This window comes from Vulpes lagopus, chromosome 7 (assembly GCF_018345385.1).
Source record: "Vulpes lagopus strain Blue_001 chromosome 7, ASM1834538v1, whole genome shotgun sequence".
NCBI classification, from domain to species: domain Eukaryota; kingdom Metazoa; phylum Chordata; class Mammalia; order Carnivora; family Canidae; genus Vulpes; species Vulpes lagopus.
Window position 1 is genome coordinate 67,487,993 of NC_054830.1, and position 12,812 is coordinate 67,500,804.

The window sequence follows — 12,812 nt, forward strand, 5'->3', positions numbered from 1 at the left end:
AATGGCAAAATGACATTTTTTTTCATGGATGAATAGTATTTGTATGTGTGTGTGTGTGTATGTGTGTGTATCACATTTTCTTTATTTGTTCATCCATCAGGGGACACTTAAGTTGTTTTCATATCTTGGCTGTTATAAATAATGTTGCAATGAACATAGTGGTACACATATCTTTTCAAGCTAATATTTTCATTCTCTTCAGAAAATTACCCAGAAGTAGAATTGCTGGATTGTATGGCAGTTCTATTTTTAATTTTTTTTTATTTTTTTGAGGGACCTCCATACTGTTCTGCATAGTTGTACACTGTTGGTGATTTACATTCCCACCAACAGAACACAAGTGTTCTCTTTTCTCCACATTCTTGCCAAAACTTGTTACGTCTTGTCTTCTTGATAATAACCATTCTAAATGTTGTGAGGTGATACCTTGTTGTGGTTTTAATTTGTGTTTCCCTGGCGACTGATGATGTTGAGCATATTTTCATGTACCTTTTGGCCTTCTGTATGTCTTCTTTGGACAAATGTCTATTCAAATCCTCAGCCTATTTTGAATCAAATTGTTTGGGTTGTTTTTTGGCTTTGGTTTTAGGGTGTCTTTTGGTTTTGTTTTGTTTTGTTTTGTTTTTCCGCTATTGGGTTATATAAGCTCTTTCTATATTTTGGATGGTAATGTCTTATCAGATATATGATACCATGCAGTAGGTTGCCTTTTCATTTTGTTGATGGTTTCCTTTGCTGTGCAAAAGATTTTAGTTTGATGTAAACCCACTTGTTGATTTTTGCTTTTGCTATCTTTGCTTTTGCTGTCAAATCCAAAAAAAAAAAAAAAAAACTTCTTTACCAAGACCAATGTCAGGAGCTTGCCAACTATGTTCTCTTCTAGGAGTCCTATGGTTTCAGCTCATATATTCAAGTGTTTAACCCATTTTTGGTTAATTTTTATGTATCATTTAAGAAAGGGGTCCAGTTTCATCCTTTCCATGTGGCTGTCCAGTTTTTCCCAATACCATCTGTTGAAAAGATTATTCTTTCCTCACTGTATCTTCCTGGCTCCTTTGTCATAAATCAATTGACCATATATGCATGGGTTTATTTCTGGGCTCTATTCTGTTTCATCAATCTATGTGTCTATTTTTTATGCCAACACTATGCTATTTTGAATATCATAGCTTTGTAATATACTTTGAAATCAGAGAACATTATGCTTCTAGCTTTGTTCTTCTCTCTCAACATTTAAGCTTTTTTAAACTTCGGGAATGTCAGACATACTACATCATACAATGGATATAATATTTTCAATATTATAACATCGTCCTCAGAAATGTTGAAATGTCAGAATATTACCAGCTCTATTTTGAGACTTTCATTATATATTATTGCATTACATCACTTAGATTTGTATTATGTATGCTTACTTTCATCTTATAATAGTCATTAAAAACAAATGGATATTTTCATATTCCCTTTAAAAAGTGGGAAATTTAGTTAACTGAAAACAACTCTAATTTTTCCATTTCCTTTTATTTCATTGTGATGAGAATATCAGAGTCAATTTGCAAAGACAAAAAGTTATTAAAGTCCAAACTTGATTTTAAAAAAAGTCAGTCATGTGCCAATGAATTTCTTTGTATCATCTCAAGTATATGCCACCTTTGCAGAGAGAAAAAAAAAAACCCAAAGAGCAAATTTGGATTATATATGTAGAAGCTTCCAAGATAAAAATGGTAGTTTTACCTGAGAGCAGAGTTGAAAGACTTGAAGAAAATGAAAATCAAGCTGGAATGAATTTCTGGGGAAAAAAGGAGAGAGAAAAAGAAAAGATAGAAGGAGTAAGAATGGCAGTGATTCAAAAAGGAACAGGAAGTATTTATAACATTCTTATAATTTTAGACTCTCTACTCAACTCCATCTTGTAGTTAAGAAAAGGACCTCCAGAGTTTGTTTGTGTGGTTCCCTAACATCAAAATACTCCCCAAAAGAGCTCTTTCTCAACTAGGGGAAGGATAACTATTAACTTTGGTGAAAATATTGTCTATTAATAAAGAAAACAAAATCTAGATTTTATTATGCAAAAGTTCGATAAAGGAATCCATATGTGTATGTTCAGCAAAATAAGCTCCGGGGGCATATCCCACATTCAAGGAAAGGTCATCTTCAACCCAGAAGACTGGGTAAGCCCCTGCCTCCTTGTACCGTGATCGATTATCCTAGGAGAAACATCTTAGTTAGGACTCTCTCACTGTAACTTTAACTTGCTCAATTAAAGAAAGGAATATGTTATCCCAGTAGAAGGACCGTGCATCAAAGCCAAAGACGTGAGGTGCCTAAGCATTAGTAGGACCAGACTGAGGACTTGAAAGCCACCTAAGACCCTCCACTGCCCATCTCCCCTCCTCTCTCCAGTGCCTGCTCCATCCTCTGCAGTGTGGTTTTCTCTGCTACTCGGTTCAAGTGGAAGGACCGACCTGCTTACAACTTCCACATTTTACAGGTCATACCACAGCATCCACAGAAATAGAGTGCTGACCCAGTTTAAAACTCCAGGAGAAGAACTGACTACTCCAGATCTATTCAAGGGCCCACGATGGATTCGTGAACTGTGGTCCTAGGTTGAGTTACTCTGTACTAATGTGAAGGGTCATTTTGTCAAAATCTTTACTTTTGGGGGAAAGGGGAAAGGAGGCTGACGATTCCACGAACAAAGAAAGGTGGACTGTGATTCCCTGCAATGGGAAGAGGAGAAAGCTTTTCTGAGAAATCAAAACAGTAAATGTTTCCAAGCATGTTTTTATTTCCTTCTCTCCCACAAAATTGCATTCCTCCTACTGAGTACAGGCACAAAAAAAACAGTGCTCCGTAAAGCTTGTTCACAGATGGGGCAGTTTCCAGGCAGCAGTAGCAGCTGGTGGTGAAACGCCCTGTGACATCCATTAACTCCCTCAACCTATTACCTGCTCTGCTGATGAGTGAGACCGACCCAGTATTGTTCCCAGGTAGTTCCATCTTTCAGAAAGAAAGCGCCTTTCCTCTGATCTCCATGTGTATCTTCAGAAAACTGATCCTAAATAAATGCCATAAATAAAAACCATTAACTGTTAATGCCATAAGGGGCCTTCAGATTTGAAGTCCAAACTCATCGTTTTATATATAAGAGGATTATCAGACAGGAAACTGAGCCAGGATCAAAACTCAGGTTCTGCTGATTCTCGGGTCTTTCTGTAAGATGATACGTGTTCTCCGTGTTCTTCTGACCCGCATCCGTACAAAACAATGTCATGGATGATGCCCAGGCATCTGAGACTTTCAATCCTGTTTGAATCAGCCCCTAAACTATTACCTCTTCGGTTCAGTTCTTCTGTTGAATCTCTTTGTCTTTTGTTCCAGGAAAAGGAGGACTGGGTTTTAACAACTGCACAGCCAACCCGCTCTCCTAAAGGCAGGATCATCTCTTCCTGGGAGTCCTGGGCATCCTTGAACTTATGCAAAGAAATTCCAACACGGTGCTGGGTCTTGTTTTGTTTGGTAAACTTGTTATTTGGGGTTTGCCTTTGTATTTTGTGTTCTATTTTGTTATTCCTTGTGACATACTTTCTTACATGTTTCCATTTTTAAATATGCTTGTATTTTCTAAATAAAAGTATATTAAATCGATGCTGCTCCACTCACAAAATGTACATACTCTGCTGTCTACTGGGGAAGTTCCCGCTACACATTTTTATTCGGTTACTTAAAATGATTTTTCAATTAAAATATATTTTGCTATTAAATCATATTTGGCTGGATAGTGCCATTTTGTGAGATGTCCAGGAAATAATGAAGAGGATAAAGATCTTTCATCCATGCTGCCGACACAATGCAGGATCACATGCAGCATACGGGGTACCGAGAAATCACAATAAAGGAGACCCCTCTCATTCCAGTTCCATCTTCTCTACATCATGGGAAACAATAAAGGTTTCCTTTTATTTAGTCAGTGGGTAACTATTGGACCTTATCCTCCACACAGAATGCTGCCCTGGTGCTGAGGGCATCCTGGCTAATTCCTTTCCCAGCGTTTGGAAAGCTATAGGCAAACACCTTAGTGGATGGAGGAAAAAAGTATGATCATGGCTCACAAAACAAAGTGCTTCCCTTCCTTCTCAAGGGTGGAATTATAAATGCAAGAACCGGAAGATTAATACAGAGCCCACTACTGTGTCATAATCCCACACCTCACTGCTTTGGAAGGTAGGAATAGCAGAACAGAGAAAGGGATGGAGAAAGGCAAAGGGGAGAATTTGCCCAAAACTGTGTTCCTCTGTCTCACTTGTGGAAAAGAATTGAGGCTGCCCCTCCGTCCCCACTAATTCCATCACTGTACCTCTGCCAGGATACTTTCCCCAGACTTCTGGAAAATGAAGCCAAACACTAGATTGTGTTTAAAATAGGAAAAATCACAATCAACTCACCTTGATCCTGGGAGAAATGCTCCCAAATAGGACATAGGGTGTGTTGTAACACTATGAAGAAATGCAGGAACAATGAAAAAGATCTTGATTGTCTAGTGATTGTCTTCACTGCCCTTCACCTCAGCCGTTGACTTCTCCTTCCGTCTCCTGACATTCACTCTCTTGACCAATTTTACATGCTTATCAGTATACCTTTTATTTAGCTTATGGATGTCCCATCAGCCTCCAAACTATGTTGACCTTCGTCATTTATCATCATAAAAATCACAAAATGAAAGCCAAGTAATAAAAAGAAAGATGGTACCAGAAAATCTAAGCCGGGGAAAGCTACTGCATCTGAAAACAAAACTCAGCTCTGAAAATGTACCTACTAAGTGGAATTTGTATTGGGTTGCTTTGAATAGATGAAAAGATCTTTACTTCATAGTAAGTCAAATTATTAGTGTTATGCAGACAGTACAGTGAAGCATCATGCAAATGAGGTTTGCAAATGACATCTCATATCTGGAAATGTGAGTCACAGTGTAACAATACCAAAATTAACTGAAGAATGTTACTTTTTAAATTTTCAGGACTGCATACATTCATAGTGAATTCTTAAATTTCTAAAAAGGAAGTAAGGGTGTTTGTCCAGCATACTAAAGCATATCTGTTTCAAACCAACTATAACTAGTCCTGGAGTGAAGTATTAAATGTTTCCCATTCACATCAGAAGTGAAGCAAAAAAGCTATCTCCACTGATGTCTTAACCAAAGTAGTAATACATAAATTTATCACATAAATAAAAGGTATACAAATGAGAAAATTAAGAGGCACAGTTTTTTATTCTGGGAAAAGGTATGGTGATATACCTTATAAAATGAAAACCCAAAGGCATGAAAATTCATTTAAAAACACTGAGTCCAATAAACTGCGTGGTTACAGATAAGTACACAAAAAGAGCTTTCCTAAATGTCATTTATAAATAGGATATATAGTAAAGAAAATCCTATTCACAATATCAATATATACATACATATTTATGTATGTATGTATGTATTATATAAATAAAAAATACATGTGACCTTAAGGAAGAATATTATAAAATCGTATGTATAAACATTTGTAAATGCTCAAACCACAAGAAGCCTGCCTCAATGAGAGAATAACATGTCTTAAAGATGTTGATTTTTCCCAAATAAAATTATAGGCATAATTTAATTCCAGTCATACTTGCCATATTGGATTTTTTTTGAAGCGTGACCAAATTACTTACTCTAATGTTCATTGGAGGGAAAGTAGAAAATTAAAATATTTCAAAGAAAAATAATGAAAAGGCCCACTTTACTAAAAACCAAAACAATTAAAAGCTGCACTAATTAAAATAGTGCATGATGGATCAAGAATCACAAAGGCATCAGTGTGATAGTCTGTATGCATAAATTCAATTTTTTTTGCTTAAAAAAAACTTTCAGCAAAGTTTAATATCCATTTTCTTTTTTTTTAATTTTTTTAATTTTTAATTTATTTATTTTTTAATATCCATTTTCAATAAAATCTCTAAAACTCATACTGGAAAGGTACTGCTCTATGAGAGTAAGGCTTTTCTTTTCAAACTAATATCCAGGATGCTTAGTAGAAGCTGACTAGCAAATTAACTGAAGTCAGTGGGTTAGGGTATGCTGTGTCCAAATAAATCTTAAGTTCCTGTGGCTTCTCAAAAATGACAAAGGATGTAGCAAAACCAAACTTGGTCAGGAGGAGACAAAAAACAAAGACTGACATTAACCTTGTGGACCTTGAAACCATTATGCTCTGTGAAAGAAGCCAGATGCAAAGGGTCATTTATTGTTTGATCCCATTTCTGTAAAATGCCCAGCATAGGCAAATCTACAGGGACAGAAGATGAACAAGGAGAGAATGAGGAGTAAGTGCTGATGGGTACAGAATTGTTTGGAGGGTTATGAACTATTCTGCAATTAAACAGTGGTGATCATTGCACAACTTTGTGAATATACGAAAAACCACAGAATTGTCCACTTCAGAAATAATTTGAAAATAAAATTTTCAGCAATCTGCAAAAGAAACAAATAAATTTGACTACAAAATGTGAAAACTTCTCTCACAAGTCAAAAATTACCATTAACTGAATTTTGAAACCAAGCAAAAACATACATGACAAAATAATAATATTCTAAAATATTATGATTTAATAGATAATCATTAGAAAACACTTTGTTTGGGGCCGAGATATGCACAAGCAATTCACTAAAGAAGAAATACAGATAGAAAAAGGAGCAGTCTCATGAATTATAAAAGGAATGCAAATTAAAATAATACAGATTTTTGCCTACCAAATTGGCAAAGATTTTTAGTGGTGGTGGTGGTAGTATTTGTTTTAAAGATAATACGCAGTTGGTTATTAAATAAAATCATTTTCTTGAACTTCTCTAGGAAATGTACAACCTTTCTCCAAAACAATTGGCAACATGTATTACAAGCTTTAAAAATATGCATGCATATTTCTTACCTCAGTAATTCCTAGTCCGAGAAGCATTCCCATAAAAAAAAAAAAAAATCTGACTTAGGGGCTCCTGGGTGGCTCAGTGGCTAAGCATCCAACTCTTGATTTTGGCTCAGGTTATGATCTTAGGGTCCTGGGATTGAGCCTCATGTCAGGCTCCACGCTCAGTAGGAAGTCTTCTGCTTGAAGATTCTCTTGCTCTCCTTCTGCCCCTTCCCTTTGCTCATGTGTTCTTAGGCGCTCTCTCTCTCTCTCTCTCTCTCTCTCTCTCTCTCTCTCTCATTGTAAGTAAATAAATCTTTTTTTAAATATCTGACTTAGAGGCAAATATTTATCTACAAAGACTTCAACAGCATTTTTAATATTAAAAATTAGCAACAGCTTACATGACTAAAACTCCTGGAATTGGTTATGGAATTCATGGTATATATATATATATATAGGATTGAATATAATGAAGCCATTAAGTATTATATTTACAAAGAGTTTTAATAACATGAAAAATCATTATGGCATAACATTCAGTGGAAGATAGTATACGAAATGTGCTTATGGGGTCGCCTGGCTGGCTCAGTTGGTGCAATGTGTCTCTTGATCTCAGGGTTGTGAGTTCAAGCCTCACATTGGGTGTGGAGATTACTTAAATATAAAAACTCTTAAAAAACAACAAATAAGTGCTTATAGTGTGTTCTCTATTGCCTAGAATATGCATATGCAGTATGCATAGGAAGAGATTTGCCAAACTTTCTTAATGATTTTCCCCAAGACATGGAACATTGGGAAATTTTTATCTCTTATACAAAATTCTCCTTTATTTATTAATTTTTTGCTGAAACATGAAGAGAATTTATATTTATCGCATATGTTAATATTTAAAGAACAGAGTCACATATAGAAGTTCAGGCAAGGTATTAGTACGGTTCAAGGACCAACAGCAATATTTTGAAATATATTTTCAATGAAATATGTTTTCAATGAAAATATATTACTTTTATATTCATAAGTATACTTTCATATTCATCAAAAGTAATCTTAAATTAATAAAAATTAATTGAAGTAAAAGCCCCACACTAATGCATAGGTCATCTTTCTATCTACCCTAATTAATCTGGCGTAGGCATTGGCATAATTTGAAAGATCTTGTCTTCATAAAGTTTTGTTTAAACACTTCCTCAGGGGCACCTAGGTGGCTCAGTTGGTTAAGAGTCTGCCTTCAGCTCAGGTCTTGACCTCAGGCCCTCGGATGGAGCCTCATGTCCCAGTTTGCTCAGCAGGAAGTCTGCTTCTTCCTCTCCCACTGCCCCATCCCCTCCCCTCTCCCTGCTCCTGCTTTCTCTCTCACACTCTCTCTCAAATAAATAAATAAATAAAATCTTAAAAAAAAACAAAAAACAAACACTTTCTCAGGAACATTTAGAGAAGAATTCAGATCAAGGTGATCATTAGGTTAAATAAAGATGGAAACTGCTACCCAGAGGAAATATATATAAATTTTGAGCTACATTTCTGCACCTGGGAAAAATATTCACTGATAATCAAATTGAAGGGTTTAACAAATTAATTTTGGGGACTGTTAGTGTATTTTTACAGTATATTCTTGTGCTTCATGCTCCAGACTGAATGTAAGAGACTGACACAAGATTGCAAATTTACAGGCCAGATTACATCAGAATTACTTTCTTATGCTTCCTTAGCAACCAACATAGCGACAGCAGTACTCTTTTATTTTTTTTAAGGGATTACACCTAATTACTCATGATTCCCTCCTACCTCTGATCTTAAGGCAGTGACAACAACTTCAGACTTCCATTTTTTTTTCTCCTTAATGATCTTATAAATCAGTCATTCCAGGTAAACCGGGCCCCAAATGCAGACTTGGATGGCACCTGGATGAAATGGACTGTTTTAAAAGTAATGCAAAGTTGCAAACGTGTTCTAAGAGCCACACATCTACGTGTTCCTAGCTGCAGTCGTCAGTGGGCAAAGCCACTTAAAAATACATGCTCTTCCAGTGGAACCTTGCTGCCCTGTTGAGTTTTGTGAAACGAAGCCACACTACTTTAAAGAGACCCACACAGAGCTGGGCAGCTTGGGTGTCTCTAAGAGTTACAGTACAGACTGTTGTCCTGGGGGAGAGATGCTGATCACACCCACCCTTCACAGAACACATTTTTCTGGTGCGTGCCCTCCACCCTCATGAGTCCCAACCTGTCTAATTACACGCCTGATCCTCGCCCTTCTGAATCACTGAGATCCCTCCTTTCATTATGTCCACTGGATCTTTTGCTTTCCCGGTGGAGTACTTCAAGCTGGCTTCTGCTTCTGTAAGTTCAAGTGTATCCGATCAGCCAAGGCAATAAAGAGTGTGAACTGACAAACTAGAAAAACCTGAACGAATGGATTAAGGTGAAAACCACAAAAAAAGAAGCAAAAACCATGTGCGTTTGTTGCTTGAGACTCTCTGAGAGCTGTTGTGGAGACTCTCTGAAGTATGGAATCAAAGGGGAAAGATTTCCAAACTCATTTTTGCACACCTAATAGTTGTCGGCCTGCTGCTTTGGCATGTAAAATGTATTTTCTCCCAAGCTGTCTCAAAAAGTTGTAAGAATTGGAAGTTATATGGATGCCTTGTGTTAACCAGTGGCTGGATAAATGTTCACGTCCTCCGTCTCCTTAGCCCCTTCCCAACCCTTCTTGGCTAATTCTACAAAGCTCCCTGTTGACCTTAGGAAAACTGAGGTACCAAGAAGCAATGCTGGGGCACCTGGGTGGCTCAGTGGTTAAGCATCTGCCTTTGGCTCAGGTCGTGATCCTGGGGTCCTGGGATCGAGTCCCAGTTTATTATGACAGCCTATGTTTCTGGCGTTTGCAAGAGAAAATGTTCTTAATCACAAAGCAGCCTTGGTTTTTGTGAGAGTCCCACCAAACAACTGTAGGCTATGTTTAAAGGGCAGCCCAAAATGTTCCATAAGTCATAATTGCCACATTGAGAAGACTTCATGATGAATGGCTTTTCAGTTCTCTGAATGCCCGTGTTGTCATCTCCAGGCCTTGGCACAAGTCATTCCTTTCACCTGTGTCACTGTTCTTACTCCCAGTTCTGACCTAACCCCCACCAGGGTAATCACCATCCCCCACGCTGTTCTTGGGTTCTCAGATGTCATTGACTGTGCCCTAAACCCCATTGCTTCCACCCCAAAGTCAACTTCATAGGATATAGGGAGAGTGACTTCTGCCCTTTCTTACTCCAATATTCCCTCTAGTCAATGATGCCAATGATTAGAACAGATAAAGCAATGTTCTATCCACCTACAGAATGAATATACAGTGTGTATACGATTCAAAAGGAGAAACAACAGGTCAGATATATCCAGAAGCTGTCTTACACACACACACACACACACACACACACACACACACACACACCCCACAATCCTTTTTATTCCTATTAAATTCATCCATGATGTTGGTCTTAAGACACTGCCTAGCTTGCTACCCTGGAAGCTTGGGTAAATCCAAAAATACAGAAATGGAACCTTGGCGTCTCAAGAATGTGCTAATACTTCAGTAGGATTTTTGTAGCCACTGCCTCAGCAGTACTCACCTTGGCACATGCTATTTTGTTTCCATCATTATGAGGCATTTATTTTTCAATCTACATAGCAGCTTTAACCTTATACATAAAGTTATGTGGATGTGTGATCTATGAAAACTATTCATTTTTATTTCCTAGCAATTGAAATGCTTCCTCAGGAATATGCCAGGATAGAACTGTGAGGGAAAACTGTCTACCTCTACTGTACACAGAAGAAGTGGAAGTTCTTCGGTTAAAAGGGCATTAATTAATGAGGAAAAACTAGACACAAACCAAGTATCAGATGAGTATTTGGGATTATCATTGATTTCAGTGGTTGGGCTGGTGGTATTTTCATTATTTTTTTAAGGCTTGGTATATTAGACAGTCATACTGAAGTGTTTATTAGTGAAAATATATGGATGCTTGGATATGCTTTTAAATGCCCAAGAAAGAAAAAGTGGGGGTCAGGCAGGAACAGCTAAAGCAAGAACAGTAGAATGCTGCTAAGAGCTGAAGCTGAGTGAGTTATCCTCAGGGTTCATTACACTGTCCTCTCTACCTTTGGGTGTGGTTGAAATTCTTCTTCACAACCAATGTGTTTACATCACATTTATTGGCTAGTAGCTGATGAGAGCCTTGTGTTTGATATTCCTGAGACTTGGAGAGAAGGTGTTCCTGCTCAATCCACAAACAGGCAAATGCATTGGTGTCTAGGAAACCACAGTGTGAAGTTCTAGAACATTTAGAGAGTCGCTTTCTAAAATGAAAATGTAGCTGGCTCACTCTCATGGTCACTTTTCATATCATGTCAGATCTCTGAACTTAATTGCTTCATCCTCTGGGCACTTTGTACACGTATCTATTAAGGCAATTTTCTCTTTATATCCTGACTAGTTTATGTGTCTGAGTCTCCAAAATGGCAAGAGTTATTTCTTATTTATGGATACAGTGAAGAGAAGCACAGGCTCTGGAATTGAACCACCCACATTCACATCCTGGCCCTTCCCCTTATGAGCCATATCATCTGGACAAGGTCCTGGTCCAAGAGCCTCTCTTTCCTCATCTGCATAATGTAAAAAATAATAGGACCTACTCTGATGGCTATTGTTATGAGGATGACAAAGTCTCACAAATAAGTAAGTGTTCGCACAATTCACTGAATCAGTCAATTTTTCTCAGTTGAGTACATTTCCTTGTGAGTCCCATTACTACACTAACCATCCATGGGACTGTAACCCAAGCTCTGTTATTTCCTGACTCCACATTCTGTCCAAGCGACCAGACTAGACTGCAGGAAACATTACAATACCGAATACTGAGCTCTTCAGAGGAAATACGGATAGCATTAGTCCCCATGCAATGTTGCCGATACTGTAGACCGGTGAATTCTGTGGATCTTATGGATTTCATGCCTCGATGGCCCTAAACATCTTCCATGAAAGAAAGAATGACATTGAGATAACTGCACGGCCAAGCACCAGAATTGGAATTGAAGAGCACTCTAATTCTTGGCCCATTCTTGTGGCTTGCTATCAAGTTGCCAAGACAATCAATTTTCCCATACCCTACTACCCAGTGTCACTGCTACCAGCACAGCACAAGAGACCCTCCTCTAATAGTTCCACTGGCTTAGTGTTCAGCATTCTGATCTATGTATTAGAATAAGGCCTTAAGGACTAATAATCTCTTGACCGGAGTTGCCTGACCACATCCCCAGATGTAACAGTGTAGCGTGTAGCAATTAAACGTAGATTTTAACATAAGCCACAAAATTCAGCAGAGTTGAGATATTTAACATGTGTCATTCATCCAAAATATATTTTTAACATCTCTAAGATGGAAATTCGTCTTACAACAGCATGGCATACTGTAATTGCCAGTTTGATGGTGTATCTTACCATCACGGTATCTTAGATTTAATAAGAAGCAATCAAATGACATCTTCAGTGCCTGACCTAGTATTAATATAATATTTGACACATGGAAACTTATGGCCTAGGGTAAATTTCTGGCCCAGGGCCCTGGAGGTGCTCTCTAGGTCTGGGGAAAGCCTTTTGAGTCTCTGTGTTCTTTAAACTCTGCTATTACTAATAAAAAATACACATCAAGATAAAGGAAAATCATATGAGTTCTTTGAAAACCTAAACTTTGATTTGAAAAAGACGCTTTCCTTAGTATCATTGTTTTTGTTTGTATGAGTCATTATGGAATGCCGCTCCAGATCCTGACCCTCCCCCTCAATTCTGTTGGTTTTCCTAGTAAGTGAGTAGAGAGAGTGGGAAAA

The 12,812-nt window shown here is 37.6% G+C and overlaps 1 protein-coding gene across 1 annotated transcript in view; it reads left to right on the forward strand.

The window, feature by feature from the left end:
* The window catches only part of SVEP1 (sushi, von Willebrand factor type A, EGF and pentraxin domain containing 1), a 183,592-nt gene extending 179,941 nt beyond the window's left edge, over window positions 1-3,651 (forward strand). Inside the window, 1 exon segment of the mRNA XM_041761195.1 lies at window positions 3,385-3,651. Within this exon segment, the coding sequence (XP_041617129.1) occupies window positions 3,385-3,406 (22 nt within the window). The 3' untranslated portion in view covers window positions 3,407-3,651.
* Window positions 3,652-12,812: the final 9,161 nt, after the last annotated feature.